At 64.1% G+C, this 26,903-nt stretch overlaps 1 protein-coding gene and 1 long non-coding RNA gene across 4 annotated transcripts in view; one reads left to right on the top strand and one right to left on the bottom strand.

Annotated features, from left to right (window-relative positions):
* Positions 1-983: 983 nt before the first annotated feature.
* On the bottom strand, positions 984-2,428 carry LOC109276798 (uncharacterized). The gene is made up of 2 exons (XR_002084842.2): positions 2,008-2,428; positions 984-1,328 (listed from the first exon to the last, which is right to left on the bottom strand). It is a non-coding gene; the product is annotated as an uncharacterized LOC109276798 (long non-coding RNA).
* A 140-nt stretch (positions 2,429-2,568) lies between these two features.
* The window catches only part of BAIAP2 (BAR/IMD domain containing adaptor protein 2), a 62,938-nt gene continuing 38,603 nt past the window's right edge, over positions 2,569-26,903 (top strand). For all 3 annotated transcript variants that reach the window (XM_019465964.2, XM_019465968.2, XM_019465967.2), the window contains exons 1-3: positions 2,569-2,736; positions 16,954-17,029; positions 19,654-19,740. In XM_019465964.2, the coding sequence (XP_019321509.1) occupies positions 2,683-2,736; positions 16,954-17,029; positions 19,654-19,740 (217 nt within the window). In that variant the 5' untranslated portion in view covers positions 2,569-2,682. The remainder of the gene's footprint in view (positions 2,737-16,953; positions 17,030-19,653; positions 19,741-26,903) is intronic.

The following is a 26,903-nucleotide window of genomic DNA, read 5'->3' as shown; positions in this document are numbered from 1 at the left end:
CCTGGGAGCTGGTGCTGCTGCTGACCTGTCAGTACCCCGCCCACCATCTCGTCTCGTCCACCACTCAGGCCCTAGGACCTTACCCTTGGTCCTCAGCCCCGGCCCCAGACACCATCACCACGTGAAAGAGCTTCCACACAAGTAAGAAAACCCCCAGAGAACACTGGTGGTCTCCTGGCGGGGTGGGGGTGGGGGGCTAAGACCCCTCCTCACAGCTGAAGGACTGAGCACGCCTATGCTGGAGACCTTTCTGGAGTCTGGTGGCTCGGAGAGGCCGCCAGGCCGGGTCCAGGTCTCCAGGTCTTAATAGGACAGCCTCGCCCGCATCTCACTCTGTGCCTGCCATCAGCCCCGTTCGCTTTCTGGGTGACACTCCACGAGAGGCTCGCTCAGTTCCACTTGTGGCAGGGTGCTGACAGCGCCCCTCCCCCACCGCTCACCTCCTGCCCAGCTGCCAGGGAGAGGGAGAGGCCCAGGATGGCTGCTGGAAGGCAGGCCAGGCTCGGAGTGGCTCCCCTACCTCAGCTGCTACCAAAGGGGAGCATGCCCTTGGGCAGGAGAACGATAGTCAAGGGCAGAACCTTCCAGAGAGTGGAGCGGTGCTTAGGACTACAGATGCTTCTCAGGAGAGGACTCTCTCCTCCCTCCACTGTCTTGAGACCGAGGGGAGCGGCCAGCCCAGGACTCTCCAGACTATACCCCTCCCCACCCCCTCCCCGGTTTTCCTGCCGGCTTCCACCTGTCATTCTTCTGACCCCAACCACGTCACTTCCCTTTGGGCAAGCAGCAGCCAGCTCTACCCCGCCCCCACCCAGCTCCACCTCAGCCCCTGACCCCGGTCAGTTCAACAGACGCTGGTCCTAGGGCCAGCGGGATGCAAGCGTGCACCACACCATGGTGGCCGGGAAGGAAAGAGAAAGAAGGGGAAGGAGACAACCCTAACTTCACAGCCGCACAAGCAGATAAATGTCCCAGTCGTCAGAGCCGGTTGGAATTGCTTTCTGTCACTTACAACCAAAAGAATCCCAAAACCTATAAACGCAGGAATCTACTTTAAAACTCTGCAAACAACAAATAAAGAAGAGGAAGCCACAGCTGGTTTCAGGAAGGAAATTCAACCAAAAAGGATCTGCCTGTGACGGAAGGCTTGCAGACAGGAGGGCAGGCAACCTCGTCCTACACGTTGCTGTCCTTTCTTCGGGATGATCCTACGAAGCAGAATGCGGTCCACTTGGGTCCTGGTAGACTGGCTGTGACTTCGGGACTTGTCTTAGTCCCGGTCTGTCGGACTGATGTCTTGTGGGGCTATGTCTCCCTGGGCACCTGGGCTTGAAGGGAAAGTATGAGTGACCATCCTGGATGGGATGCTGGCACAATGTCAGGGCTTTGTTATAAGGAAACACTCAGATCTGGTGTTTCACAACGTAAAGCAAATAATTCCTCCAAATGCAACTCTAATTTATATAAATATTTTTTCAAAGGAACTGTACTGGGATCCCTGTGCACCAGCTTGGTCAGCTTCCCCCGTGGAACCTCCCTGGAAAACCAGGCAGCTCTGGCCCCTTGATCCTTCAAGGAAGGCTCTCCTCCACCCACAGGGTCCTCCCTCCCCAAAGAAACTGCCCCCAGCAAGGGTCGTCTGCCATCACAGGGTCCTCTCCTTCCCTGGGGGTCCCCCGCCGTCCTCTCCACAGGGTCCTCTCCCCACCCCCCATCCGCCCCCTCTACCATCTTCCTGGCAAGTTCTCCTCCCCGAGCCCCAGGGTGCCCCTCCCCAGGGTTTTCCTCAGGGCCCACCCCACCCCCATGCTCACCCCTTCCAGGGTCCTCCCCTCCCAGGGTCTTCCCGCAGAGCACCACCCCCTCCCAAGGTCCAGCCTTCCCAGCGCCCTCCCCAGAGTCCACCCCCCCCGTTAGGTACCACCCCCCCAGTATCCTTCCGTCTCAGGATCCTCCCCAGGGCCCATCCTCCCCGTGGCCCGAGTCTCCGCCGTCTCGCAGACTTACCTCCCAAAACTCCGGGTCCGGGCCGGACCGTGCGGCTGCGTGCCGGCCTCTCCCCATCATTCACTCCGCCCGCGCGGCCGGCTGCCCAGGGACTCTCCCCCGCCCTGCGCGAGCCCGCGCCCCCCGCCACTAGCAGGGAGCGGCGCCCAGGGGCCGCCCCGACTCGCGACTCAGCGAGGAGCCGCCCCCACGCGCTCTCGCCCACCTTCCGCTCTCCGCCTCCAGCGCCACCGGCCCACGCCGCCCCGCCCCCAGCCCGGCTGTCGCCCGGCCCCCAGGCTGTTCCCAGGGCCGAGGCCCGCGCCGCGCCTCCGCCTCCTCCCCCGCGATCGACAGCGCTACCGGCCAATTGCTGCCCTCAGCCGGCCCGCGGGCCCCGCCTCCTCCTCCATCTCCGGAACCTACCAATGGGAAGGGCGGTGCGGGGGCGGGGCCTGCCGGTTGCCTGGCAGCGGCGCGGCAGGGCGGGGGCGGGCGGCCGGGGGCGGTGATCCGGGTGCGGGGGGCGGAGCCTGCGGGGGGCGGGGCCTGGGTGGTTATAAAGGCGGCCGCCGGCGGGGTGCCGCGTTTCTGGTCCGGCTTCGCGCGCTGCCCGCCCGTTCCTGCCGCGCCCGCCTCCGTCGCCGCCGTCGCCCGTGCCCCCGCTCCGCTCCGCGGTGCCGCCGGACCAGCACCATGTCGCTGTCGCGCACGGAGGAGATGCACCGGCTCACGGAAAATGTCTACAAGGTGAGCCCCGCGCCGTCCGCGCGCCCGGGCCCGACCGGGGCGGCCCCTGGGCCCTTGGGGGGTCTTCTCGGAGCGGCAGCGGGGACCCGGCGCCAGCCGCTCGTTCGCAGGTGGGCTCAGGAGCCCCGCGCCCCGGCAGCCCTGCGTCGCCCCCGCGCGCCCCTTCCGCGCGCGTCCGCGCCGGCGCCCGGGGGACGGGGCCCCTCGGACCGGAGTGGAGCGGGGCGGGGGCCGCCGGGGGTCCAGGGGCCGCGCCGCGCGTCGCCCTGCACCCCGGACGGCGTGATGGCCCCGTGGTGGCCCCTCCAGCCAGGTTACGCAAGCCTTTGGGCACTTTCTCCTCAACAGGCTTTCCCCTTCCGCAACTCCTTCTCGGGCAGTGATGGACGGGGCCCCAGGTGGGAGGTCGCGCGCGGGCAGGTTGGAGGGGTGGACAGATAATCCATCATCTTATGTAACCGCGGAGGAGAAGACTAATTGTGTAGGAGGCTGGCGCGCCTGCCTCTGATGTGTGTGGAGAGTGGGGTTCGCGTCCTCCTCTGCACACTGTCGCTGTCACGTCTGAGTCCGCGGAGCCCCGCGGGAAGACCCCTCGGAGGCCCCCTCCCTGGTCATTTTGTGCCTTGTCGAGGTTAACAGGCCCTTGGGTTTCTGTTTCTCCAGCGTCTGTTTTCTCGGTTTAGACCCTCACCCCCAGTAAAACAGACCCAGGCTCCCAGGGGCTCAGGGCCCAGTGCAGTCCCAGGCGGGCATTTTCTCCAGAGGGAGAATCGGCCCCGGGCGTCCACAGCAATCCTCTTACAGAGGCTGCTTATTTCAGAACCGTATCTGAAGGTTAAGTGGTAGGCTGGGAGATTCAGGTGTTTACGCCGTGGCTGCTGGTTCACGGCCACTAAATGGGATTGCAGGGCCCCCAATTGTGTTAACAATTGTGGCTGTGCCTCCTTAGCCAGTGGCCTGTGAGGCCCTCCCCCTTAGGCTGGCTCAGGCTCTGGACGGCCAGAGGGAGACCTCCCAGGTGGCCCCCTTTTCTTTCAGCTGGGTTTAGGGTGGCAGACTGTCCGGTAACGCGGCTTCTCACGGAGGGTTTCAAGTTAGAGCTGGGTCATGGCAGGAATGCTGAAGCCGGGTCGGGATTGAGTAAGTCGGCTCTGGAGCCATGTTGGAGCTGCTGGTGAACATGAGTCGAAGAGGGCTGAGGACTCGGCACGGAAAAGGAACAGCCTCTGGGGTTTTGTGTTTGGTGTCACGGAGTGTGTGGCATACGTTTCTGGTCGTGTTGCTCTGCAAACGCTGTCGGGGAAGGGAGCTTCGTTAAGTCATTAGTCATTAGTTCCGTAACCATGTGCTCGTTCTTGAAGGGGGGGGGGCGGGGAGGGAAGTGCCGGGCAGAGGGTCTCTTTCCTATTTTCCTTGCTTCTGCAACGAAACCATTAAACAGGAACTTCCATGGCGAGGATCGGGAGGGGTGCACGGCCTGGCTTCGCTCTGGGGAACCCACGATCATCCGCACTAAAACTCTCACAGCCTGGGCGGTGAGGCGTGCAGTCACCGCCGAGCGGCTTCCAGGCGGAGCTGTGATTTACCTGGAGCTCTGCAGGCAGCATGACGGCAAGGGCTGTGAACCCCCGGGAGCAGCCTGGAGGGTTGGGGGTGCACATTCAACAGGCAAGTCTGTGGCGTGTGCTGTCGCTCAGTTCACTAATGAGCTCCCGTGGGCAAGCGCGGCAGAGAGAGACCCAGGATCTGCAGGGCTGGACGCAGCCGGCTTTGGTGAGAGCAGGGCTTGTGCCCCCCGCGACCGCGACCGCTCCGGGCCTCACAGCAGGCCCGCGCTGCAACGCAGGCCAGGCGGGTTGGGTTGTAGGCGGTGCTCTTCCCGAGGCTCTGTGGCCCGACTGCCAAGTCTCGAGTGCCGGTGCTGTGTTACCCTTTTGTGTTCTGTCGCTGGGGAGCTCGGGGCTCCGCAGCAGAGCCGGTGCAGGTGGGGCGGCGGGGGCACGCCGGCCAGGCAGACAGCAGCCCACACGGAGACACGGCTGGAGCCACCCGTGTGGACCCGGCTGGCCCTCTGTTTCGGCTGGGGGCCGCGCTGCCCCCGTTCCCGGGTCGGTGGCTTGCGGAAGGGTGGCCGGGATGTGGCCCCTCTCTGTGTCCCCTGCGCTGCAGCGCGGCTGTTTGCTTTGGCCCTGCATCCTTTCAGCTCCAGCTCTGAGTGCTGTTTGCCTTGGCAGAGGCGGGAGCGGCGGGGACACTCGTCCTTGGCCTTGCTGATTAAAAATGTGAGAATAGACCGCACTCCTCCCTGGAAGAACCAGCAACACAGACTTTCACCTTTTTCTCTGTGGCCCAGCTTCTGCCGGAGCCGCGTCCTCGGGGAATTTCACGGAAGCTGAAGGGGAGAGCAGCAGAATGCCTTCTTGATGTCCCCTGAGAACTCACCCTCGGGGCTGGGCAGGGCGACAGGCACTGGGCCGGGTCCTTCAGGGGATGGGGGTGCAGGCAGCAGACCCCAGAGTCGAAGACCTGGCCAAGGGGGCAGCCCTGGGGGGTTGCCTGGAGTGAGGGACAGAGTGGGGCGGGGGCCAGCACGAAGTGCTCAGAATGAAGCCCCAACTACAGCCCTCTCGGGAGAGACCTCTGATGACCCGATGTAGGGAAAGGGGCTTCTGTAGCAGCTGGCCTCTGTTCCTGGGGATTCTGGGGAGCGACTGTCAGGTTGGTGTTCTCGTCGTCCGGTAGGCCAGGAGCAGCCGTGGCTCTCAGGTGACCTTGTGACCCTGGAGGGGAGAGGCTGTGCAGCGTCTCCAGGAATAGGGGCATCCGTGGCTTGTCCTGAGGACGTGGGAAGGTGGGAGACAGCCTGAGAAGGACGAGTTCCCAGGAAAGCCGTGGATGTGATTGTTTATGGTGTTGAGGCTTCTGGTCCTTGGTCCACACGACCCGGCCGGTCACTAGAGGCTGTCTGGTCGTCCCCACCGTGTAGCTGTTGTGGGGAAGCCGGCCCGGCCGCAGCTGCCTCGTGAAGGTGGTGGGTGAGCCTGGGGCTCCCGGAGCTGGAGTCAGGCAGGTTGGCTGCCGCTGGTGCCGTTGGTAAGGCTGGTGCAAGGTGGTGGGTGTTGGGTGCTCGTGGGAGGGAGCTGACCTGGGCAGGTGAGAGCCCGCGGCTGGCTTTTCCCATTGAGGCCCGGCTGCCCGGGCCCTGCCCACTACCCTCTGCTGTGTCCCACATTCTCCTCCAGGTGGGTGCCCGGGGGAGCCCCGGGAAGCCTTGTGCCGCTGACCCCGGGCCCGCTTTCCCTCACACACAGCTGGACAATCACGCTGGAGTGATTGCTGCCATCGGAAGCCTGGGGTCTGGCGTGGACGGAGCTCAGTGGACCCTCGGCCGGAGAAGGCCCGCTGGGCTGTGATAGGCAGCTTCCCTGGCAATGGAAGTGCCTGCTGTGTGTGCTTGCGTGTGCTTGTGCGTGCTTGCCTGCGCGCGTGTGTGAACGTGAGGACGCGTGTGTATGCGTGTGGCGTGTTTGCTTAAGAGGCACTCCCGGGGGTGCCCCGTCGGGGGGTGTCTTCTGGGGGGGTGGCAGCGCCCGCCATCACTGCTCTCCGGTGTGCTGCGGGGTGCACGTCCCGGCCTGCCACCGTCCCGCGCCCTGTCTGGAGTAGCCGGCTGGTGAGGGGCAGTTTCTCTGTTGTGCCGACCTCGGAGCTGCCTGGCTGTGGCAGCTTCTTGTGCCTAAGTCACGTCCCAGAGACTGTCGGCTCTGCACAGGCTCCTCGTTGGCTGGATGCCTGGGGCACGGACGCTGAACACAATGGGGTGGCCTCGAGGCACTGGGGCCCAGCCCTGGGGTTCTGTGGAGTCCCGAGCTGGCTCGGGAGGGTCTTGCCTGGGCTGTCCCTGTGGGTCTGGCGTCCAGCACACGTCCTGTGTCCGGGAGGTTGGCTTGGCTCACGGGACTGACCGCTGTGCGCCGGGGGCTTCAGGTCGGAATGGTGGCTGGCGCTGGCCCCGGGCTTTCGGGTGCCATCAGCAGGGAGAGGCGCTCGCAGGTGCCGTGCGGTTCTGGATGCCGCTCCCTCGGGGCCATCCCCCCTGGCATGGATGTGCTGGCTGGGCTGCCTGGGACAGGCTGCCTTTCGTGGGAGGGTTGGGTGCTGAGAGAGAGGGCCTTGTCCCCTCCTCCCGGGCTCGGGGAGGAGGGCCGCACTCCTCCTGGGTTTGCAGGTCTCAGTCCTGCTCAGGAGATCCCCGCGATGTTACCGTGGGACGTGGGGGCACTGGGGGGCCACGGACCCGGCTGGCCTCGCTGCCCACTCGTCCCCGTTCAGCCTGGCATGGCGCCCTGGACATGGGCTGTGTGCTGTCACCCTCCAGTCAGGACACCTGAGCCGTCGGTCCAGCACGGGGCGCCCTGGGCCGCTGGCCTGGCTGGCTCCGGGCCTCTTTCCTCCCTCCTGCGTGTACTGAGCCAGGGCCTGCCCGCGTTGCCTTCTTGGCCCCTCTACTTGGGCCTCAGGGTGGGGCAGGTGTCCCCATTGTAGCGCAGACCGTGTCCCCCGGACACACAACACTGGGGCGCCTTTGGTGGGGCGGTCGGTGCCAGGCTGCTGTCCGATGGCAGCCGTAGTGGCGACGGACGGCATGGACTGAGCCAGCACCCGCCTCCCCGGCTCTGATCCGCTCCTGGCCCTGACTGGGCTGCGTTGCCGGGATGGGGGTGGGGGGCTCGAGGGGCCCCGCCCCAGTGGGCACAGGTGGCTCCGGACAGTGGCCCGAGGGGAGGTGGGTGCCTAGGCTTCTCCTAAAGAGAGAACCTTTTGTCTCCAAGTGACATGCTCCCCAGTAAGGCCAGCCTTCCCCTGAGACCCAGGTGTGCTGACTCAGGACCGGCGTGGAGCCCTGACTGGGGCCTGCACGTGAGCACAGCGCTTGGAGGAACAGGCCGGGTTCTGGGGCGCCCCTCCCGGTCTGCCCTTCCGGCTGCTCCCGGAGCAGCAGCTCGGTGTCTCGTGGGTCCTAGAAGCTGTGGCAGGTCTGTGGCCCCAAGCACAACGTGTCCGTCTCTCTCAGGGCCCGAGGCATGCCGGGTGCCGCCTGGGAAGCGGTCGGTCCTGTGGCATCCTGGGCCTTGGCATTGGTCCCCACAGCAGGGGGCCACGGGCCTGTGAAGAGAGGGGCTGGGTGGGGAGGGGGGGCCCGGAACCACACCGGGCCCGTCTCTAAGAGGTGACCTTGGGGACGGGCCAGGGGGTCCGTGCCCACACTGTCCACAGGAGCCTTCTCCTGTCTCCAGCTCCTCCTGCCGACGTGCACCGCAGGAGCCCCCGTCTGGCCCCTGGGCCCCTGCAGGCCAGCAGGGTGGAGGCTCACCTGGCCTGTCCCTGCCCTGGCTCTGTGACCCAGCGGGATCAGTCCTTCTGCAGGCACCCGGTGTCCAGGGTGGTCCCAGGTCCCTGCAGGCACCCCTTCCCACTTCGGGGCCCGTCTGGGGTCTGTGGAGCCTGTCTTGAGGTCTTCGGCTACGAGATGAGCGTCTGAGGGCACTGCCGTGGGGGGCGGAGCGCAGGAGGTGTCTGGACGCGCGTCCCCGGACTCACACCCCGAACTGAGATGCCGGGGGCCGGTGAGGGCCACCAGGAGGAAACAAGGCCGCCGATCAGAACACAGTGCTTTCTTTGTGGTTGGGATTTTAACGATTTACTTACGGAGGTAGTTTTTTAGAACCATTGGACGATTTTTAGAAAGTCCTGTGTTAAACACGCGTGAAATAAATCGGTAGGGTTTGCGTGAAACTGCTTCATGTTCAGAGTCGGGCTCTCCCGAGTTTTGTTCTGGCTCACAGCCCAGTGTCACGGTGTCCCCCTCCGCCTCCCCCTCCCCCGGGGCCATCGGGTGTCGGTGTTTCCTGAGCGAGGCTTTGGTGTTTCGTTCCAAGCCTTGAGACCCATCCCGCCTTCTTTGTTGCCTTCTTGTTTCTCTGATTGAAGGTTTCCAGACAACAGCCAGGACCCCTGTTCCTTCTGAGTTGGTAATGGTTTGTGGATGTGACGTCCACGTTTGCCTGTGGCCAGCCATACCAGGGACAGTCATGGGTCGGCGTGTGGCAGGTGACGACGCGTGTAATAAATAGATCACCAAACCAGGGCACCTGTAACCAAGATGTCATAGGTGTTTGTGCTGGGAAACAAATCGATGTTTTGATGTTGGAGTTGGCGGTGAGAACGGGGTGGGGGCCCCCCATCCTGGAGCTAGAATACTGTCCAGCAGGGCACAGCCATCACCCGGGGCCACACACGGAGGCAGAGTGGACTTGCCGTTTCTGGTGGGACTTTTAAAAGAAGAGGTTGGGGCAGAAGGGCCGCTGCCCAAGGTGAAGTACACCCAGGGCCTCTCTGCACCCGTGTGAGCCTCCCATGGGGCTGGTCAAGCCCTCTCTGCCCTGGGAGACTCTCTGGTGAAAGAGGCCTGTTGTCTGTCCCTCCTTCCATTCTCTCTGCTACTCCTATGGAAGCCTCGTCTTTTGCAGTCCAGAGCGGAGGTCAGGCCATGGCCTGTCTTGCCCTTGGGAATCCGGGGCCTTGCTGGCCCCAGGCTGGAGTGGCTTGGATGCACCCGTCTGCTGGGGGCTGGGGTCAACCCAGCAGCCGGAGTCATGATTTCAGGCCCCACCTGGGGAGGGGGCTGTGAAGTCAGGTGTCTCACACTCTGTCTCTGGCTCTGCCTCGGCAGCGGGGGGCAGGCCGTGGGCCACCTGGGCTTTCCAGCCTGCTGGTAGTCGTGAGTAACTTTGACAGCCATGGGCCAGGCACTGTGTGCTGAGAGCCGTGCACCTGACCTTGCTTATCCCTCAGCCCACTGCTCGAGGGGACCCTGGCTGGCCCCGGCGGGCAGGGCGGCCTCTGTGAGGTGAAGCAGTGTGGTCTAGCCGTCAGCTGGTCAGGGCTGAGCCGGGGCTGGACCCGGGCCTGTTGAGGCCTGGAGCCGGCTGTTTTTCCATTCGAGGGTCCCGCAGATTTCAGGCAAGTTTTTTCTCCTTAACGAGTAAACGGGCCCGTAGAGTGCTTCCTAGCGTATGGAAGGTGCTGGGCGGGTGGTGGCTGTGGGAGTTCTTGAGGTAGCAGGAGGTCAGCGCCAGAGTGGGCAGGCCCAGGCGGAGGCTGACTTCCTGAGTGCTGCGTGGCCTGTGTTCCCATCAGCGTGACCGCCTCCTGGCAGGGACATCCTACCTTATGTGAGGGCAGCGGGAGGGGGCGGTTCCAGAACATTCCAAGGCTGCATCCCTGCTTGCTCATAGGTAGTTTCTCACTGGAGCCCAGCCCTGTGAAACTCCGGTCAGAGTCTTCCCGGGGACGAGGACGGGTCAGTGGCCTTGGAATGTTCTAACTGGGCAAGCAGGAACCAGACTTAGTTTTGCTGTCAGTGTTGGGCCTTCTCGCTGCGAGTGGGGGTTGTCCCAGTGTCTCCGAGGGCTCCGGCCCTGCCAACACAGGGCAGCCTCAATGGGACGCTTACTCCTGACTGCTCAGGGGCTGGGAGCCCGAGATCTGGCACGGGCAGGGCTGGGTTCTCCTGAGGCCTCTCCCCTGGGCTCCCAGACAGCCACGTTCTGCCTGTGTCGTCACATAGTTGTCCCCTGTGTGTGTCTGTGTCCGATCTCTTCTGAGAAGGACACTGGCGCCATCGGGTTAGGGCCCACCCCGATGACCTCGTGCAACCTGATGTCTTCTGTCAGGACTGTCTCCAAGGACAGCCACGTTCTGAGGGGCTGGGGGCTGGAATTTCAATGTATGGACTTAGGGGACACCAACGTGCCATTGGGCCCCCACCCCAGGGTGCAGTGGGCTCATACAGGTGGCAGGGGTCCTGCGTGCCGTCTCTCTGAATCGGGGTGACGGGTTTCCAGGCGGGTCGTATTGTGGGCTCGCGATGGTTTTCTGTCCACCCTCAATCAAACGGCAGTCGTGATTACGACACTAAGATTTCCACGGGAGCACGCTGTGATTTCGTCACGGAAGTGGTCGGCGGGAGCGTGGGTTGCAGCTTAGTGCTAAGCGCAGACAGAAAGCAGTGTGGGTGCGGGGTCCCGTTGGCACAGGGCCGAGCGGGGCGGGGGGGCAGGGGCGTGGGCACTGGAAGGTGTGTGTGGCGGGGGCCCGCTGAAGTCGAGATGGGTAGAGAGTGTGTCTCAGACAGGGGAGGAGAAGGCGGGCTGTGGGGTCCGTGTTTGGACCCTGCTGCAGGGATTGCCTGGTTCCTGGGGTCGGGGAGGGGTGTCAAGGCGTAGGGAAATTGTGGTGCCCCCCCAAGGGGGGAGCGGGGGGCCTGTGGCTCCTTGTTCTCGTGTGGGCTCGAGCCAGGGCCACCAAGTGGGCCAGAACGTTGTCTTCCGTCCCTGCGTTGCTGTGCCAGTGGCTCCTGGGGCCTCGGGGCCCCTCACCCCTCTGGGGGCTGTGGCAGAGACCGAGTTGTTACTTTATTGTAAGTTGGCGGCTCTCCCGAGAGCTGCCGGAGGCAGGAACGACTGCCTCACCACGGAGCTGCTTCTCAGCCTCTCTGACCCCTGGGCAAGGCCCACTGTGGCCGCCCTCCCTTGGGGGTCAGGAGCTCCGGCTCCGTCTATTCTAGAACAGTCTGGTACCTTGTTTGCTGCTGCCAGGTCACGTTGCTTTTTGGCGCTCTATCCTCGGGGGGCTGTGGCCAGCTCGGCCTCTCCGTGGCCCCGTGTGGCCCTCGTTTCTGCTGGCAGCTGTGGGGCAGAGGCCATGAGTGCCGTGGTGGCGGGGTGTGGCCTGAGGGGAGCTGGTGGGCTGTCGGCGGGGGGAGGGGGGGGGGTCGTGGCCCATGGGGGTGTGGGAAGGGGAGCCCGGTGCTGTTAAAGTGTAATTGGTCTGTGTGGAGTGCTGTGTGGCTTGTCCCTGTTCCCAAGGGGGCTTTTTCTGCTTCCCCTGCTGGCCTTCACTCTCCCACCATCCCCCCATGAGCTGTTTTGTTCTGGAAGCTTCCTTGTATGCAGTCATTTTCTGAACAAGCATGAACACGTTCTTATTTTCTCTCTGGTTGTAACCTAGTGAGATCCAGCTCAAGATTTGCCTCCTCTAGGAAGCCCCCCAGCACTCACTGAACTCCCCAAGTTGGTTTATTCCTTCAAAAAGGGTCCCCGGGATAGATGTCCCCATCTTTAGAGGGGAAACCTTCCACCTGCCCCCACCCCCAGGCGGGAGTCAAGCAGAGCTGCCCTGAGAAGCCAAGCTTCCTGGCTTGGCCTGATGGTCCTTCCCACCCCCCATCCCCTGCCCCTCGCGCATGAGCCGGGCCCTCCGTCCAGGGCGCCAGCGTATCAGTGCTCTCTGTGGGGGCTGCAGCGGGTAGGCCTTGCCCCCGCCTCCCCCCGAGGGGGAGGGCAGTGCAAGTGGCAGGGCAGCAGGCACCGGGCCCCTCGGTGGCTGGACGTCGTGTGTCCCGGGTTGGCAGGGGGGGCAGGCCCCCTGGCATCAGCCCTCCCGCAGGTGTGTGTCGCCTCAGCACCCCCCTAGTTCTGGTGTTGCTGGACGGGCTCGAGGGAGCAGCTGGTCCAGCTTGACGGGCATCGGGACAGCACCGAGGCCCGTGTGCAGCGAGGGGTGAGCTCGGCTGTGTGGCCGGAGCTGGTGGGCAGGCGCTTAACTCCCTCAGCCTCTCCCCGTGCGTCTGCAAAACGGGCACTGGCACTCACGGGTCAGTCAGCTGAGGGCGCAGGATGCGGGGGTGGAAGGCCAGGGGGGTCCCTGTGCCGTCTCGTCCTCGCAGGTGTCAACTGTGTAGAGGGAAAGGTGGCCTGGCTTGGCCACTCAGCACGTGCCCGTGTGCCCGCCTGTCCTTCCTTTAACGCACACGAGGGGCTGGAGGGGAAGCAGAGGCTTGTCACTTCCCTCTGTCAGCAGAGGGACTTTGCTCTCTGTGACGGCCCTGCCAGGAAGGTGCTGGAGGGGGGCCATCGCTGGAGCCAGACCTAGGGAGTAATCAGGATTCCTGAGCCGCTGAGCAGCAGACCCGGGCACGGGCACGGGAGCAGGCTGGGGCAAAGTCCTTGGGCAGAACTCCCTTCTAGAAATGTGTTGACTCCTCTCCTCGTTACCCCGCCTCGTTCCCAAGGGTGTCCCACTGCCCATTCTCCTCACTGGCCGGCAGACTGTGACCGCAGAGTAAATCTAAGTGCCCACCAGTGTGCTGGAGGCTGGGAGTGTCCCGGGGCATCCGGGCAGGAAGGCTCCCAGCGCGCTCGGCTTGGTGGGGTCCTGCGACAGCCGCCTGTGCACCGCGGCTCCCCTCCTGACTGCTCTTGTGGAAATGCGTGGCCGTGTCCCCGGGGTCAGGGTAGGGCGGCCCTGAGCTGGGGGTTCGGTTAGGCCCGGATGGCTGCGACCCCAGGGCCGGCAGGAGCGGCCAGCTTTGGGCTGTCCTGGCAAGGGGGTGACTTCCCATCATGCCCTGGGTTCACCCCTCACTTGTGAGTGTGTCTGGCAGAGACCCCTCCTCTCTCTCACCCTTTCACCGTGTGTATCTTGTGGGGTGTCCAGGACCCCCTTGCAGAGACCCTGGCAGGTCACCTGGTAACTGGAGGCTGTTTGGAGATAAATATTGGCTGAACCGGCAGATAAGCGGAAGAATACTGATGCTAACTACAGTCGATGCTTGAATGTCGGGGAGCTTAGGGGCGCCGACCTCCCATCCAGGTGAAAATCTGTGTGTGACTTTTGACACCCCCCCCCCCCCCAATAGACTACTGTTGGCTGGAAGCCTTCCCGGTCACGTGAGCGGTCGGTTACGCTTTGTATGGGACGTGTGTCACGTGCTGTGTCATCAGGACAAAGTAAGGCAGAGGAGGGGAATTGCCATCAAGGAGACCATTGGAAAGTACGTTTACGGTGCTGCACGAGTCTGCTGAAAAAACCCCCACAGACGTGGGCCCGCAGAGTTCTGTGTTGTTTAAGGGTCAGGGGAGTGGTTCTTGGCCCCCAAATCTGCCCGAGGAGTAAACGCACAGCCTCCACATACGACATCGAGTCTGAGCCCATTTGGGATGCATTTGCATAGTGCACGTGTCAGAGCTGGAAGAAAACACTGGATGTTGCTCACGTTGTGGCATGGTGTCCTGGCCGGGGTGGGGGTGGGGGGGGCGGTCCTGGAGTGTAGGGTCGTGGGGCCAATGTGAGGCCGGCAGCGCGTGGCCCTGGCTGCCCGCGGCCCAAAGACGGTGGGCAGGGTAGGGTGTCCCCGGCCTCGCTCCTGTTTTCAGCGCCCCAGGTGGGTTAATTCCCTCTCCTCGCAAAGGAGGCGGGCGGGCCCCTGCTGGAGGGGTTGGGTGCCGGGATCTGCGCTCCCTGCAGAAGAGCCGTGAAGACAGTTACTCTGTCACTTCTGAGAAAAGGTGTCCAGCGTCAGTCCCGAGTCGCCCCCTTGTGATAACCGATAGAAGGCCCTGCTGCCCCCGCCTCCATCGGCTCTGCCCCACCCCCACCCCCACCCCCACCCCCACCCAGGGCCTGGTTAGGGAGCCGGTGGTGGGGCCGGTGTAGAGGGTGCCGAGGGGGGCGGTGGAGGAACCCCATGCCAGGCCTGCAAGGTGGTCCTGGCTGGTCTACGGCTGCCAGGCTTTGCGGAGATCCAGTGACGTGAAGGCAGGTGGGTGACTGTTGGCCGAGAGGCCCGCCTTCAGGCCGGGGAGCGGGCATCTGTGTGGGGCCGCAAGGACACTTCTGCCTTTGCCATCGCCTCCGGTTGAGACCGCGGCACCTGTGTGACCAGGCCCGGTGTCCTGGCCACCCGCCCCTTCGCGGCAGAGTGGAGCAGAGGCCGTGCCCTGCCCCCTCACTCTTGCATTCCTCGTGCGTGAGCTCAGCCGCGGTGCCGAGGAAGTGAAACCTGGCGGCTGTCCCCGTGTGTCATTGGGAGAGTGTGGGCAGGCTGCCACGGTGATCCCCTCGCTTGGCCTGGGCGGCTCCTGGCCTGTTTTCTGCTGTCACTCGGAATGTTAATGGGGATCAAACGATGAGCTTGGACGGAGTGTCCTCTTATGACCGGGAGCCTGGGGGTGTCACCCAGGAGCCAGGTGGCAGTGGTCCTGGGGATGTGAGTTGTGTTTTACCATCACGTTCACGCGCACACGCGGGAGCACACGCACGAGCACACGCTCTCACACGATCTGCGGGCACCCTGGGACCCCGGGACACCAGGCTCAGGGACCCAAGCCGCCCTGAGTGGCTCAACACCCTCTGTCCTTCGCAGAACAGACGCACAGGGACCGTGTGGCGCTCTTCTGCCCTGAGGCCCAGGCAGCGGGAGCCTCAGAGCTCCCACGGGCCCTGCAGTCACCCCTCGCTGGTGAACCCCAGACCCGGCTTCCCGCTCAGAACCCTCCCCGGTGCCCACCCGTCTGCTCTGGCATCACTCTTCCGACTCCCAGGCGCTCCCTGGATTCGAGGCGTCCAGATTCCTGGGTCCCCAGACCAGGCTGCATGCCACCTGCTGTCCCCACGTCGCGGTGTCGTGCGTATGGACGGGTGGGGCCGGCCCCCTCTCCTCCTGAGGGCCTCCCCTTCTTGGATCCCAGAGCAGCTCCAACAGGGTCCCCGCATGGGCTGGCGCCCTTGGCTGCCTCCTGGTCTCCCCTGAGCAGCGAGGGGTCCCTTTGGAATGTAGTCGGATTGCATGGCTCTGCTCAGAACCCCCTGGGCTTCCTCTCCGGCCAGGCAGAGCAGGGCCTTCCCACGCGGGCTGTGAGGCGGCGGGCTGGCTACTTCTTACCTCCCCGCCGACGTTTCGGCCTGGGTGCCGCCCTGCCGTCCCCGAGCATGCCGTGGCTGGTCCCGGGGCCGCCTCCCTGTCGACCCCACTGCCCGGCTCTCCTGCCTGTGCGAGCTGGGTCCCGCTGTCGCGTTCTCGGCCCGCACAGGGTCCTCACGGTCCGGCGTGGTGTGGGCGTGCCTTCCCTCGTGGGGTGCCGGCCCCGTGGGGGTGGGAGTTGGGCAGGGTCCCTGCGGCGTCCCCTGCACACCTTAGCTCTAGTGCAGCTGTAGCAGGGCCCCTGCCTGCCTGCGGATCAGGCTGCCTGCCGGGCTCTCCCTCGTCGCACCTCGGGCCCGGCCCCGTGTGTGCCTAGGCAGTAGCCTGGATGCAGGGCCTTGTCCCGTGGACACGGGTCTCTGTTCCTGTGCACCGCGCCCCAGGGCGGGCGGATGGCGGCACGGGACCGGTACCCACTTTTCCGGCACCAGACCCCACGGCCCTCGACGCCGGCCGAGGAGGGCTGTCACCTGGGGCTGGGGCTGCAGCACAGATGTCGGGGGAGGGCGGGGGCGCCCCGCCTCTGCTCACACAGAAGCCTCTGGGGCCTGCGTGCTCTGTGGTAGGATCAGGCGGTTTCTCCCACCCCCCCCCCCCCAGGGCGTCCGTTCTCTCATCCTCGTCAGACTGTCCTCAGACAGACGCCCATTGTGATAACGGATCTGAAGACATCGGATGTGGCCGCGACGGGTTTTCTTTGGAAGTCCTGTGCCGTGTGCTCGCTGGCTGGGCCGGCTCCCAGTGCCTGTTACCCCGTGGAGCTCACATTTGGCCGTGGTTCGCGTGTGCCTGTTTTTACGCCTCGTAATTAAAACATTTATTTGGCCTTCACGGTGAAAATCTAATTTCTTCCGTCTAAGAACGGCGGTCCGTTGGGCAAACGGAGCCAGAGTCTGTTGGATTATTCATAGCGTGGTATTTGCAGATCAGGCTGTGCGTCCCTCTAATCAGAGCTGATGTTTGGTAATTGATGTGTCGAGTGAAGACTTTAGTGGGAGGGGGCGCTGGGCGGCGCTGAGCCGTTTGTGCGTGGCCGGCGGGAGGGCTTTCCTCGGCTGACTCAGCCCCGCCAGACGGGGTAATGGCACCCCGGCTGCAACACTTCTGAGCGCCGGTTGTCTGCCAGGCACCGCCACGCGCGCTCTGTGTTTACTTGTCCGTTTGATCCGCAGAGCCTCGATGCAGCAAGGTCTGTCCTCACCCCCATCGTACAGATGTGAAAACTGAGGCTCAGAGGGTCCGCTCAAGGGCAGGGCTGGGGTTTTGACTCCAGAAGCCCGAATGTGGCTTCATGGTCTCGACCCTCTGGGTTTTCTCCTCCCGTTGGGACCCTCCTAGAGCCACCACGTCACCTGGGCCACTCATGCCTTTTTTCTCGTTGCTTTCCTCAGACCATCATGGAGCAGTTCAACCCCAGCCTTCGGAACTTCATCGCCATGGGGAAGAACTACGAGAAAGCCCTGGCAGGTGAGGCCGCGGGGTGGGGGCCACGGCCTCCCAGCAGGTGGACAGCTTGTGGAGCCAGATGAGAGGCGGAAGGACGTGCTTTGTTCCGGAAACAAACTCGCCAGAGGGAGGGTGTGGGGCCGCACCCTGGAGGCCTGTGAGCCCTGGAATCTACGCCCACTGTTGTAGGGACAGCCATGTCCTCAGCCCTGTCCCAGGCTGTGGCGAAGGCACGGGGTCTGGCTTCTGTTTTAGTCCACAGCACGTAAAGACGCAGGTGCGGGTGTCTGTCCTGCACAGTCGTCTCGAAGCTGTAGGACTGGGGTCTGGGCTTGGGGCCACACCGTCTCCCTGGCTGGTGAGCACCCTGTACCTCCAGAGACCTGGGGCGGGGGCGCTGGGGGCAGGGCACTCAGTCTCCACCAGGGAGGGGACGTTGGTGCCAGGGTCTGGGCCCTTCAGTCCCAGTGGGGGCCGGCTGACTCACGCCGTGGTCCGGGACGCCTGGGGGGACCGACTGCCCGTCTCCCCACCCTCGACTGTGTCTCTCTGGGCTCGGTGTCAGTGTCACTCTAACTGTGGCGTCCTTGTGAGCAGAGCCCCCACCCCTAACAGGGACGTTGTGTCTGCAGAGCGTGCACTAGCCCCAGCCAGCTGCCCTGGGGTGTCCGCGGCCCCATGGGGGCCTTGTGGGGGGACCTCTGGTGGCGGCAGCTCCTGTTTCTTTCTGTTCCTGTGGTCACCTGGGAGCAGAGCACCCAGCAGAACTGGCTTGCTCCCGGACAGTGGCCTGGGTGGTCTCCAGGGGAAGGTGTCTGGCCACGGTCCTGCCCTCGCTGTGTCCAGGGGACAGAGGACCTCTCGTCATGCAGCAGCCCGGCAGGTGGCCTGCACCCTGGCCCTCCACCTCGGCCCTGGTCCTTCCCTCTAGGGGACGCTGCTGCAGACATTTTTGGGGGACTGGGGCCTTGACGTCACACACCAACGGAGCCAAGAACGCGGGTTCTCGCGTGGCTGCTGTGCGTGGACTGGTGGCGTTGACCGGCAGCCGCTGGCCATCTCCCTGTTTCCCTGTGGGTCTTGCACTGCCCTCTGTTCGGGGGGCACGCTAGTGTTCTACACCCTGCCAGGCTCTCCTGAGCTGCCCGGCCCTGAGCCCAGGGCCACTGCCGCAGCAAGAAAGGAGGTGCACCTGCTCATTGAACACAGGTTCCGTCCCTTCCTTGAGCTGGAACCCGGGCTGTAGGATCTCCGTGACGATGGCAGGTCCCAGGCTGTGGCGGGTACCTCTGTGCCTGCCAGGGGTTAGGGGCTGGCTTGGCCTCTGTGCAGACATCCCACATCGGGTCTGCTGCCCCCCCGGGGCTCTGCACGCAAGACAGGCTGTGGCGGGTCGTGTGGGAGCGGAGTCTGTGTCCTGTCTGCAAAGCGGGGGGACAGAGGAGGCAGGAGGGCAGGGCACAGGCGAGCTTACAGGGCACAGGCCTGGCGTGTTCCGTTACCGCAGGGGCTCCGAGCAGGGGCCCTGCCGTGCCCGTGGGAGAGGCCCAGACTTTCATCTCTTCCTGGCTGTGGACCATCTTCCCTGTGCTCTGTGGATGCGGCTGACGGTTCCCTTCAGTGGAGCCACCGTCTGTAGGACACTTGTCACCCTCACCCAGCCTCCTCGTGGGGCGACACCATTCCACTCCAGTCCCGATCAAAGCCACGCCGCGGTCTCCTCTGTGATGAGGCCGGGTGTCCTTCTGGGTCTTTCCGCCCCCACTGGGGTTCCCCATGAGGCTCTCCAGGGGACCGCGTGTGGAGCCTCTGAGGGCTGCTTCCTGGACTGTCCCATAGGACAGAGCCCCGCGGGCACGTCACCTCCGTCTCCTCCGTGCTCTCAGCCTCCCCTGCCCCAGGCTTGTGGCACCTTTGGCTTTTCTGTCATCAGTACGGAGCTGCCCACCTCTCCTGGAAGCAGGCACATGTCAGCCGGCAGGGCCGCGGGACAAACGGCCCTTCATTGAAGGCCACCTAAATGGAAGGTGACCAGGTGCCCGTTCGGCGCCCCTAAGCGGGTCCCGTAGAGAACGGAGGAGTAGATGTCCTCACGCTGCTGGCGCTGCCCCCGGCGCCCTGTCCGCCCTCCGGCTGGCAGGGCCCCTTCTCAGACGAGGGGTTTGCGGGCCCACCTGTGGGCGGGGGGCCCTGAGCCCTTCCCTGGGATGCCGGGTCCGCTTCCGACGGTGGCCGGAGCCGCAGGGAGCAGCGTGAGCCCCGCGGTGTGGCTTCGGCCTGCCGGGAGAGCTGAGGGGCGCCGTCTGCGCACCTCGCTGGGGACCTCTGAGCACGTGGCCTCCTGCCTGGCGGGGTCTGCGCTCGGCACCCCCTGCCGCCCCTTGCCAGATACAGGGTGGTGGGGACGGCACCCAGCAGAGTGACTGGGGTAGCTCTGGGCCTGACTGGTGCGCCGTGTTCTCGCGAACAAGAGGAGCCCTAACGGTCGCAACGAGAGAATTTCAGCCAGAAATGGGGTGAGATCAGTGCGGGAGGAGCGCCTTGGAGCGCGGGAGGCTGGCGTGCACCGCGGTCACCGCATTGGTGCTGAGGGTCCGGTCCGTCCCCCGCGAGGGCAGTAACCACGCCCTTCTCTCCTCTCTCAGGTGTGACCTACGCTGCTAAGGGCTATTTTGATGCCCTCGTGAAGATGGGCGAGCTGGCCAGCGAGAGCCAGGGCTCCAAAGAACTCGGTAAGACCCCTGGCGCAGTGGAGACCCCCAGATTCCTCGCATGTGCCCCGGTGGGTCTGGGGTCCTGTCCTGTGACTGGTCCTTCTTCCACTCGGATCAGGTTTTCCTTGTCAAACAAGGAACTTTTCTGAGATGACCGTGACCCTCAGAGCTGGCGAGGGCTGTGACTTACACGTCCAGCCGCAAGCGGGGTGTGCTGGGCGGCTTGGGGGTGCCCCTCAGAGTGCACGCAGGTGGGCCGGTCCCCGCCGAACGAGCGTAGCTGGTGGTGAGGACAGGTGCAGAAGCGCGTGGCTGACGTGGGGAGCCGTGCGGAGACTGGACCGAGGTGACGGCAAGCCTTCCCGGTGTGACAGTGGGAAGGGACGCCAGCCCATCGCGCAGGGTGACCCAGTTTTGCAAAAGTGCACACGGGCGTGCCTATCACACGGTAAACAGGGAAAGACCCCAGATGCGTAGCAGACGGAGCTCCGGGGACGGGTTCTTTTGTTTGTGGTTTCGCGGTTTTGCAAGTTCTCTAGCCGGAGCCCGTTCCGGCCTCGTAATCCAGGCAACACGCAATGAAGGGTGGAGAGTGTCGGTGTCCCTCACAGGCCGGGAGACCCTGGTTCGCTGGCAGGTGCGGGGCGCTGGCCGCCCGCGTCCGCGGTCCCGGGCCGCGGAGCCATCTTGCTCCCACTCTCACACTGTCTCATGCCACACGCCGGGCCTGTCCGCTGTGGTGCTTTGCAGGGGCCTCTGGCACTCCTGTGTTGGAGGAAACGGAGGCCTGTGCCCAGCTGGCCGGGTCCCCCGCAGGCCTGCCAGGAGCGCCCGGTGCCCAGATTTTCCACGAAGCCAGTGTGAAAACGCAGCTGTGTGTCAACGGACACAGCTCAGAGCTATGGCAGTTTCCAGGGCTGGGGGTAGGGGGAGCAGGGGCAGGGGGCGACATGCCGCGTGGAATGTGTGGTGACCGGGGCCAGACCCCTCACGCCGGCGGGCCTTCGTCCGCATCTGAGAAGCTGAGCTGCTCCCGGCCCCGGAAGGAAGCTGTCTGGCCTCCGTGGGCACAGGGCCGAGCTGCCCCTGCAGACCTGGGGGAGCGTGCAGGGACTGAGAGGCGCTCAGGGGGTCAGGCCTGCAGGTGCGGCCTTGCTGCTAGTGTGCAGGACACCCGGCAGGGGAGGCCCGGACGCCCCTGCGATGACGCCTCTGTGCTCGTGGGCCCAGAGGCCACACGTGGGCCTGCCTGGCGCTGCCGGGTCTCCAGGCTGCAGCTCCTACAGCCACCATCTGGGCCCCCGACCCCCTGGGACGTCCGTGTCATGCGTGAGCCACGCGTGTTTGCGCGCAGGCTCCTGCCTGCAACGGGGGCATTTTATTGTTATAGGTAGTCATGCGGCGGCCCTAGGGACACGTGTGCTGGGGGCCCCGGTGTGTTTACTGTCTGTGGTCACACTCACAGAAGGGCAGATGTCTGCCCGCGGGAAACCACGTGTGTGGCCCCAAGGCGAGGGGTGGGCTTGCGCGAAACTGCGGCGACGGTCCAGAACTTCCTGCTGGCTGGGTCCTGGGCGCTGCCCTACCACGGGCCCGCTGAGCAGCTGGGCGGCCTTGTGCGGCGGAGCTGGGCCCCGAGCCAGGAGCAGGTTGGGGGAGGACGGCCCTGCAGCCTCCCGGTGACCCACATTCGGGCATCTTCCTGACCAGCCAGCGTCTCGAGCACCTTCTCACGTGCTCGCTTCTCTTCCTTGGCCAAGTGTGCGTTCACGTCTTCCTGTCTCTTCGTCAGGTTTCTGTCCTGTAATCATGTCGTACAAATTCTCCGCGTACTCTGGACGAGCCGTGTCGGGCACCGTCTTGCACGCGTTTTCTCGCCATCTCGTTCGCCTGTCGGTTCTGTGATCCTGTTTGTCGAAGAACGGGAGCTCGTTTTCAAGTTTGTTTCCTTTGAGAAAGAGACAGAGCAACCCGGGGAGGGACAGAGAGGGGCTGCGAATCTCCACACTGTCATCGCAGAGCCCAACGTGGGGCTCGATCCCACAGACCGTGAGATCGTGACCTAGGCCGAAATCAAGAGTTGGACGTTTAACCGACTGAGCCCCCCACGCACCCCAACAGCATTTCATTTTAATGAAGTCCAACTGCTTGCTTGTTTTCCTTGAATCATACGACTTACGGGTTTTTCTTACTGTCATTGTGACTCCAGTGGTGATTTTTATTTTGACAGCTTTGTTTTTCCATTTGCTCTGTTCTCAGCGTGCTCGTGCTGGTTTGTCCCCAGTCCCCCAGACGCAGCTCCAGACTCCTCAGGCACCTCTGGGGCGCCTGGGGGGCTCAGTGCTTTGAGCGTCTGACTCTTGGTTTCAGCAGGTCGTGATCTCACGGTACATGAGCTCGAGCCCTGTGTCAGGCTCTGTGCTGATGGTGCGGGGTCTGCTTGGAATTCTCTCTCTCCTTTGTCATCTCTCTGCCCCCTCCTTCACTTGATCTGTCTTCCAAAAATAAACGAGTACGCTTAAACAAAATTTTTATTTTTTTAATTACACAAAATTTTTTTAATGTTTATTTTCGAGACAGAGAGAGACAGAACGTGAGTGGGTTAGGGGTAGAGAGAGAGGGAGACACAGAATCCGAGGCAGGCTCCAGGCTCTGAGCTGTCAGCACAGAGCCCGAGGTGGGGCTCAAACCCACGAACCGCGAGATCATGACCTGAGCCATAGTCAGACGCCCAACTGACTAAGCCACCCAGGCACCCCGAGGCGTCCCCTTTCCATCCCCGGGCCTGGGGACTGAGTTTCCTGGGTCCTGTTTCTCCCTGGGTCAGCACGTTGTCCTTTTATAAAAATGCTTCCTCGGCACGTAAGTGGGAAAATACCTGACGCCTCGTCTGTCTGCAGCTGTCCTCCACTTGGCAGAAGGCCTGGCTGACTGGAGTTCTGGGTAGGATTCGGTCTTCCAGACTTTCCCTCAGGGTCAGGAGGCCCCGCCCACCGTCGTCTGACCCCAGTGTTGCCTTCTTCCATGCTGCTCGGATGCTGATTTTTACCTGTGCGTGAATTTTTTTGTTTTTCTCCTCCCGGAAGCTTTTAAGATGTTTGCGTGTGGTGGCAGATCTCATACCGCGTCTGTGTGTGCGTGGAGGGCCCAGGCGGGGCTGGAGAGCTGAGCATCCCGCATCACGGGCTAGGCGTCGACCTCCGGGGCCACGAGCGGGGTGACCACGGGCCAGTGTTGAGGCCGCGACCAGATGTGGAGGAACGGAGGGGACCCTGGCAGGGGCCGAGGACAGACGCCAGGGGCGACGGTGTGCTGGGGGGGAGGTGGCGAGGCTGCTGGGGGCGGGGCCTGGTGCTGCGGGACGGGCTCGTGCCTTGTGAGCATCTGTCCCTGCCGTCCCCACAGCTGGTGCGTTTGCTGTCGCTACTGGAGAACATTCCATGGATTTCTCCATTCTCCCTGTCGGCAGTAGGGTTATTCCCCGTGGGTTTTGCTGCTCTGGACGCATAACGTCCACAGGACCGTGATGCTGAGCCCCGCCGCACGGTGACCTCCACGGTGCTCCCTGCAAGGGCGCCTCTGACGTGGTGCCAGGGCTGCTCTGCAGGTGGCCGCGGCCTCTCCCTGCCAACCTGTGGTCTTGCTTGGGGACAGGAGTAAGCAAGTGGCTCACGCCTGGCTTGTGAGGCTTCTGAGAGTCTTGGTGGGGTTCCCATGTGAGCGAGGCTCCCAGGCCACCTTCCACGTGGGCAGGAGCCCTGCAGGCCGCCCCGACCCCTGGGCCGGAAACCGCAGCCACTGGCCAGCTTGGCCAACCTGGCTCTTGGGTGGGGGAGGGGCAAGTCACAGCCCCAAGGAGGCCAACAGGCGACCGTTTCCACCTTGGTATGACTTGTGGTATCCAAGGGGCCTGCGTGCCAGGGGCAGGTGATGCAGCCCAGGGGGATGCCCGGCCTGGACCTGTCCCACGCAGCGACTTGCTGAAAAAGGCGAGGTCTTCTGGGCCTTTCTGAGCGCCTTGCGTCTGTTCTGTGTGGCAGAAATGTCACAGTTGGAGTCCTTTGCTCGTGGCCAAGTGTGCAGGGACAGGAGTTCGGTGGCTTATTTTGGCCACTGCTCCTGTGGAACCCTGTCATTGGGGTTTTAGGTGTTGAGGTCACTGGCCGAGGCAACGGTTCCTCAGTTCCTTGGTCCCATAAGCCTGCCAGCCCCTCGGGGGGGGGGGGTCATCTGTATGGGCTCCGCACCCCTCCCTGCAGGCTGGTTGGTCAGGACCCCGATGTGAGGGGCCCACACGTATTCCCGGCTGGCCCCGAGTCCAAGCTGTTCTGTGGAGCACGTGGCCGTGCGTGAGTGTGTGTGCGCGTGTGCGTTTGAGGAGAACACCTGTTCCCTGATTCCAGACATGGGGTTCCTTGTCCCATTCCAGGCACGAGGCTCCTGGTCTTGATGGTTTCCTCGACTGATCAGTAAACAGAGGATCCGTGCACCGTGGCCCGAGGACAACGGGCTGTGGGTGTCTCCACCTGGTTCTGGCTTTCTGTGGTCGCGCAGTGTGTCCGTGAGTGTGTAAGCTGCACGCTGTGCGGTCACGTCTTCCTGAGGAGCCGAACCTCGTCACCACGGTGGCCTTCTCTGTCCCTTTGTTTGGTGTGGAGATTGATTTCCTGCTCCTCTTCCGCCTGTAGCCCCCAGGGGCTTGCTGTTTTGCGATCATTTCCTCCCAGCAGACCTTTCCTCCCCCCAGGATGGGAGGGAAGAGGTGTGAGCCTCTGTCCTGGGAAGGAACCGGCCTCAGGGGGCGAGTGCCCCGTGGCGCCCCAGCCCAGGTGCTGGGAAGGCTGCCACCGCCTTTTGACCAGAGGTGGTTTGCAGACACATCGTCCAGACGCCCAGCACAGTGGGGCGTCGCCTGCCCTCTGGCTGCTGCCTCCCTGCCTGGGTCTGCTGCCGTGGCCCCTGGGAGCTGTAGGGTCAGGCATGGCCAGGTGCGCAGAGGCAGAGACCCTGGCCGCTCCCTTTTGTGTCCTGATGGCCCTGCCGTCCCCCGCAGAGCCCTGCACCTGCTTCCCGCCCGGCATGAGGGTCTTGAGCAGCACAGGCCTACACGTTAGCCCCACGGTGCTGCTCCGGGCTGAACCGGAAGTCGTGAGGGCCGAGAGGCTTCCCGTGTGTGGTTTTCCACTCCTGAGCGGGAGCCGCAGCCTCGTGGCGGTCCCCTGTGCTCTCTGGAGGCACTGCCCACGGCCAGGCTGCCCCTGGGCCCTCCTCTCTCCGTGTGCAGGAGGCGGGCGGCCTCTCTGCTTTGGTCCTGCCGGTCCCTGTGCCATGAGGTCCAGACCTCACGGAGGGGACCCTCTCTGTTCCGCTCTGATCTTTCCCCTGCCCCGCAGGGAAGAGACTCACTTTGATACAGCAAGCGGCTGGGGAACACGGGGACTGCCCTTCTAACCTGCTCGCCAGCAGCCGCCTGCACCTGGCCGTGTGCAGGGCCCCCACGTCTCTGCTGAGGCAGGCCCCAGTGCCACCTCCCGCCCCGCCACAGGGCGCTTCCAGGGGCGCCTTTGGTCTGCGTGTGCCCGGGGGAGGGGCGGCTCTTCCCACACCCTGCTCTGCGCCTCCGCCCGCACGGTTGCTGTGCTCGCTCAGGGCGACGGCGTGTCCAGCCTGGGCCCCAGGCTGCAAGCCCGTCCCAGTGTGTGGCCCACGGAAGGGCAACCCGACCGCATGCTTGTCCCGGGAACCTGCTGGATCCAAGCATGGCTGCCGCCCTTCCGCCTGGGTCCCCGTCCGTCTGAGCCCCTTGGAACAGCCTCCCTGACCCTGCCTGACCTCGAGCCGTCAGAAGTGACATCAGCTTGGCGTGGGAGCACGGCACCGAGCCGTGGGCATTTCCAGAACTCCCACGTGGGCTCTGTGGTGGGTCAGGTTCGCCTTGCTCTAAGTGAGGACAGTGGTTTCACGGCTGAGCGGGTGCTGGCTCCACTCAAGTGCCAGCCCTGAGCAGGACTGAGCCCAGGGGACTCAGGCGGTGGCCGGGGCCCTTCCACACTCTCCACTGTTTTAAGCTTTAAGTGACTGGACGTTTCAGTTCGCAGAAAAGCGGGAAGGTCAGTGGAAGGAACCCCGGGGGCCGTCTCGTCTGCCCTGCAGCCACTCTGCCCGGTCGTCTCTGACTTTACCTCGTTTCTCCTGTCTGCCCGCCTCCCTGTATGCCACAGGCACATGCGTGGGGCTCACAGCACATGTGTCCCCTGCCCAGGCGTGGAGCGGCTGGCTCCTGGGCCTTCTGTGCCACTGTCATGGCCACTAGAGAGTGGGCCTCGGCCCCGGGTCACAGTGTGCAGTTGTGTGTGCTGTCCTCTGCAGCGTTGGCTCCTGGGGTGCCAGCCGCTGCTCTGGGTTTCTGTGCAGGGGAGGGTGCTGTCCAGTCGGCTCACTGACAGCAGTGCCTGGGTGCTGTGTACTTGGACGAGGCCGCAGGCACACCCCCGGCTCTTCTCTCCAGGGCCACGGTGTGGCAGGGGCCGGGCTGAGCCCAGGTAGGGAGTGGGACATGGGGGCCGGAGTCCCAGTGTGCCCGGGCTCCTGGTACGTGTGTGCGGTGACTCAGGCCTTTTGTGCTGCAATCACTCAGGCAGAAGATGGTCACGTCACCTGCCCTCGGCCTTCCCTGGCTTTCTGGAGGGTTCTAGACTTTTCTGGAAGGTGGCACTACTTAAAGGGAAAGCAGCAGTCATGGGGCGCGGGGCACAGTCTCTGCCGAGCCTCCGTTTCCCCAGCGCGAGGCCAGGCTTCGTGCCGAGCCCGCCCCGCCCCGTCCACGGCCTCCTCTGGGGCCTCATCCGTGTGAAAGGCCGTTCTTTCTCTGTTCTCTGCCTTTGAAGGGGCCGCTTGTTTGTGATCCTGGCGTGTGTGTTCTTGCAGGGCCCGTCTGCCCACACCGAACCCGCCCAAGGGCAGCGGGAGCTCTGTGCTGGGCGCGGCCTGGCGGCGGGATGCTTGCTGCTGGGAGGCGGCCTGAAACCCGGCCTGCTTTGGCCCCTGAGTCACTGGATTAAGGGAGGTGCGACCTGAGCACTCCCCTGCCGTTTGGCTGCGCTCCATTTGGCTGCGCTCCACGCGTGGCCGCAGAGTGAACCTCTCGGGCCAGCTTCCCCATGCCCGCCTCTGGAGACCCC

Source organism: Panthera pardus, unplaced genomic scaffold (assembly GCF_024362965.1).
Source record: "Panthera pardus isolate Hobbes unplaced genomic scaffold, ASM2436296v1 HiC_scaffold_3, whole genome shotgun sequence".
Classification (NCBI taxonomy): Eukaryota; Metazoa; Chordata; class Mammalia; order Carnivora; family Felidae; genus Panthera; species Panthera pardus.
This window is presented reverse-complemented; position numbering and strand designations above follow the sequence as displayed.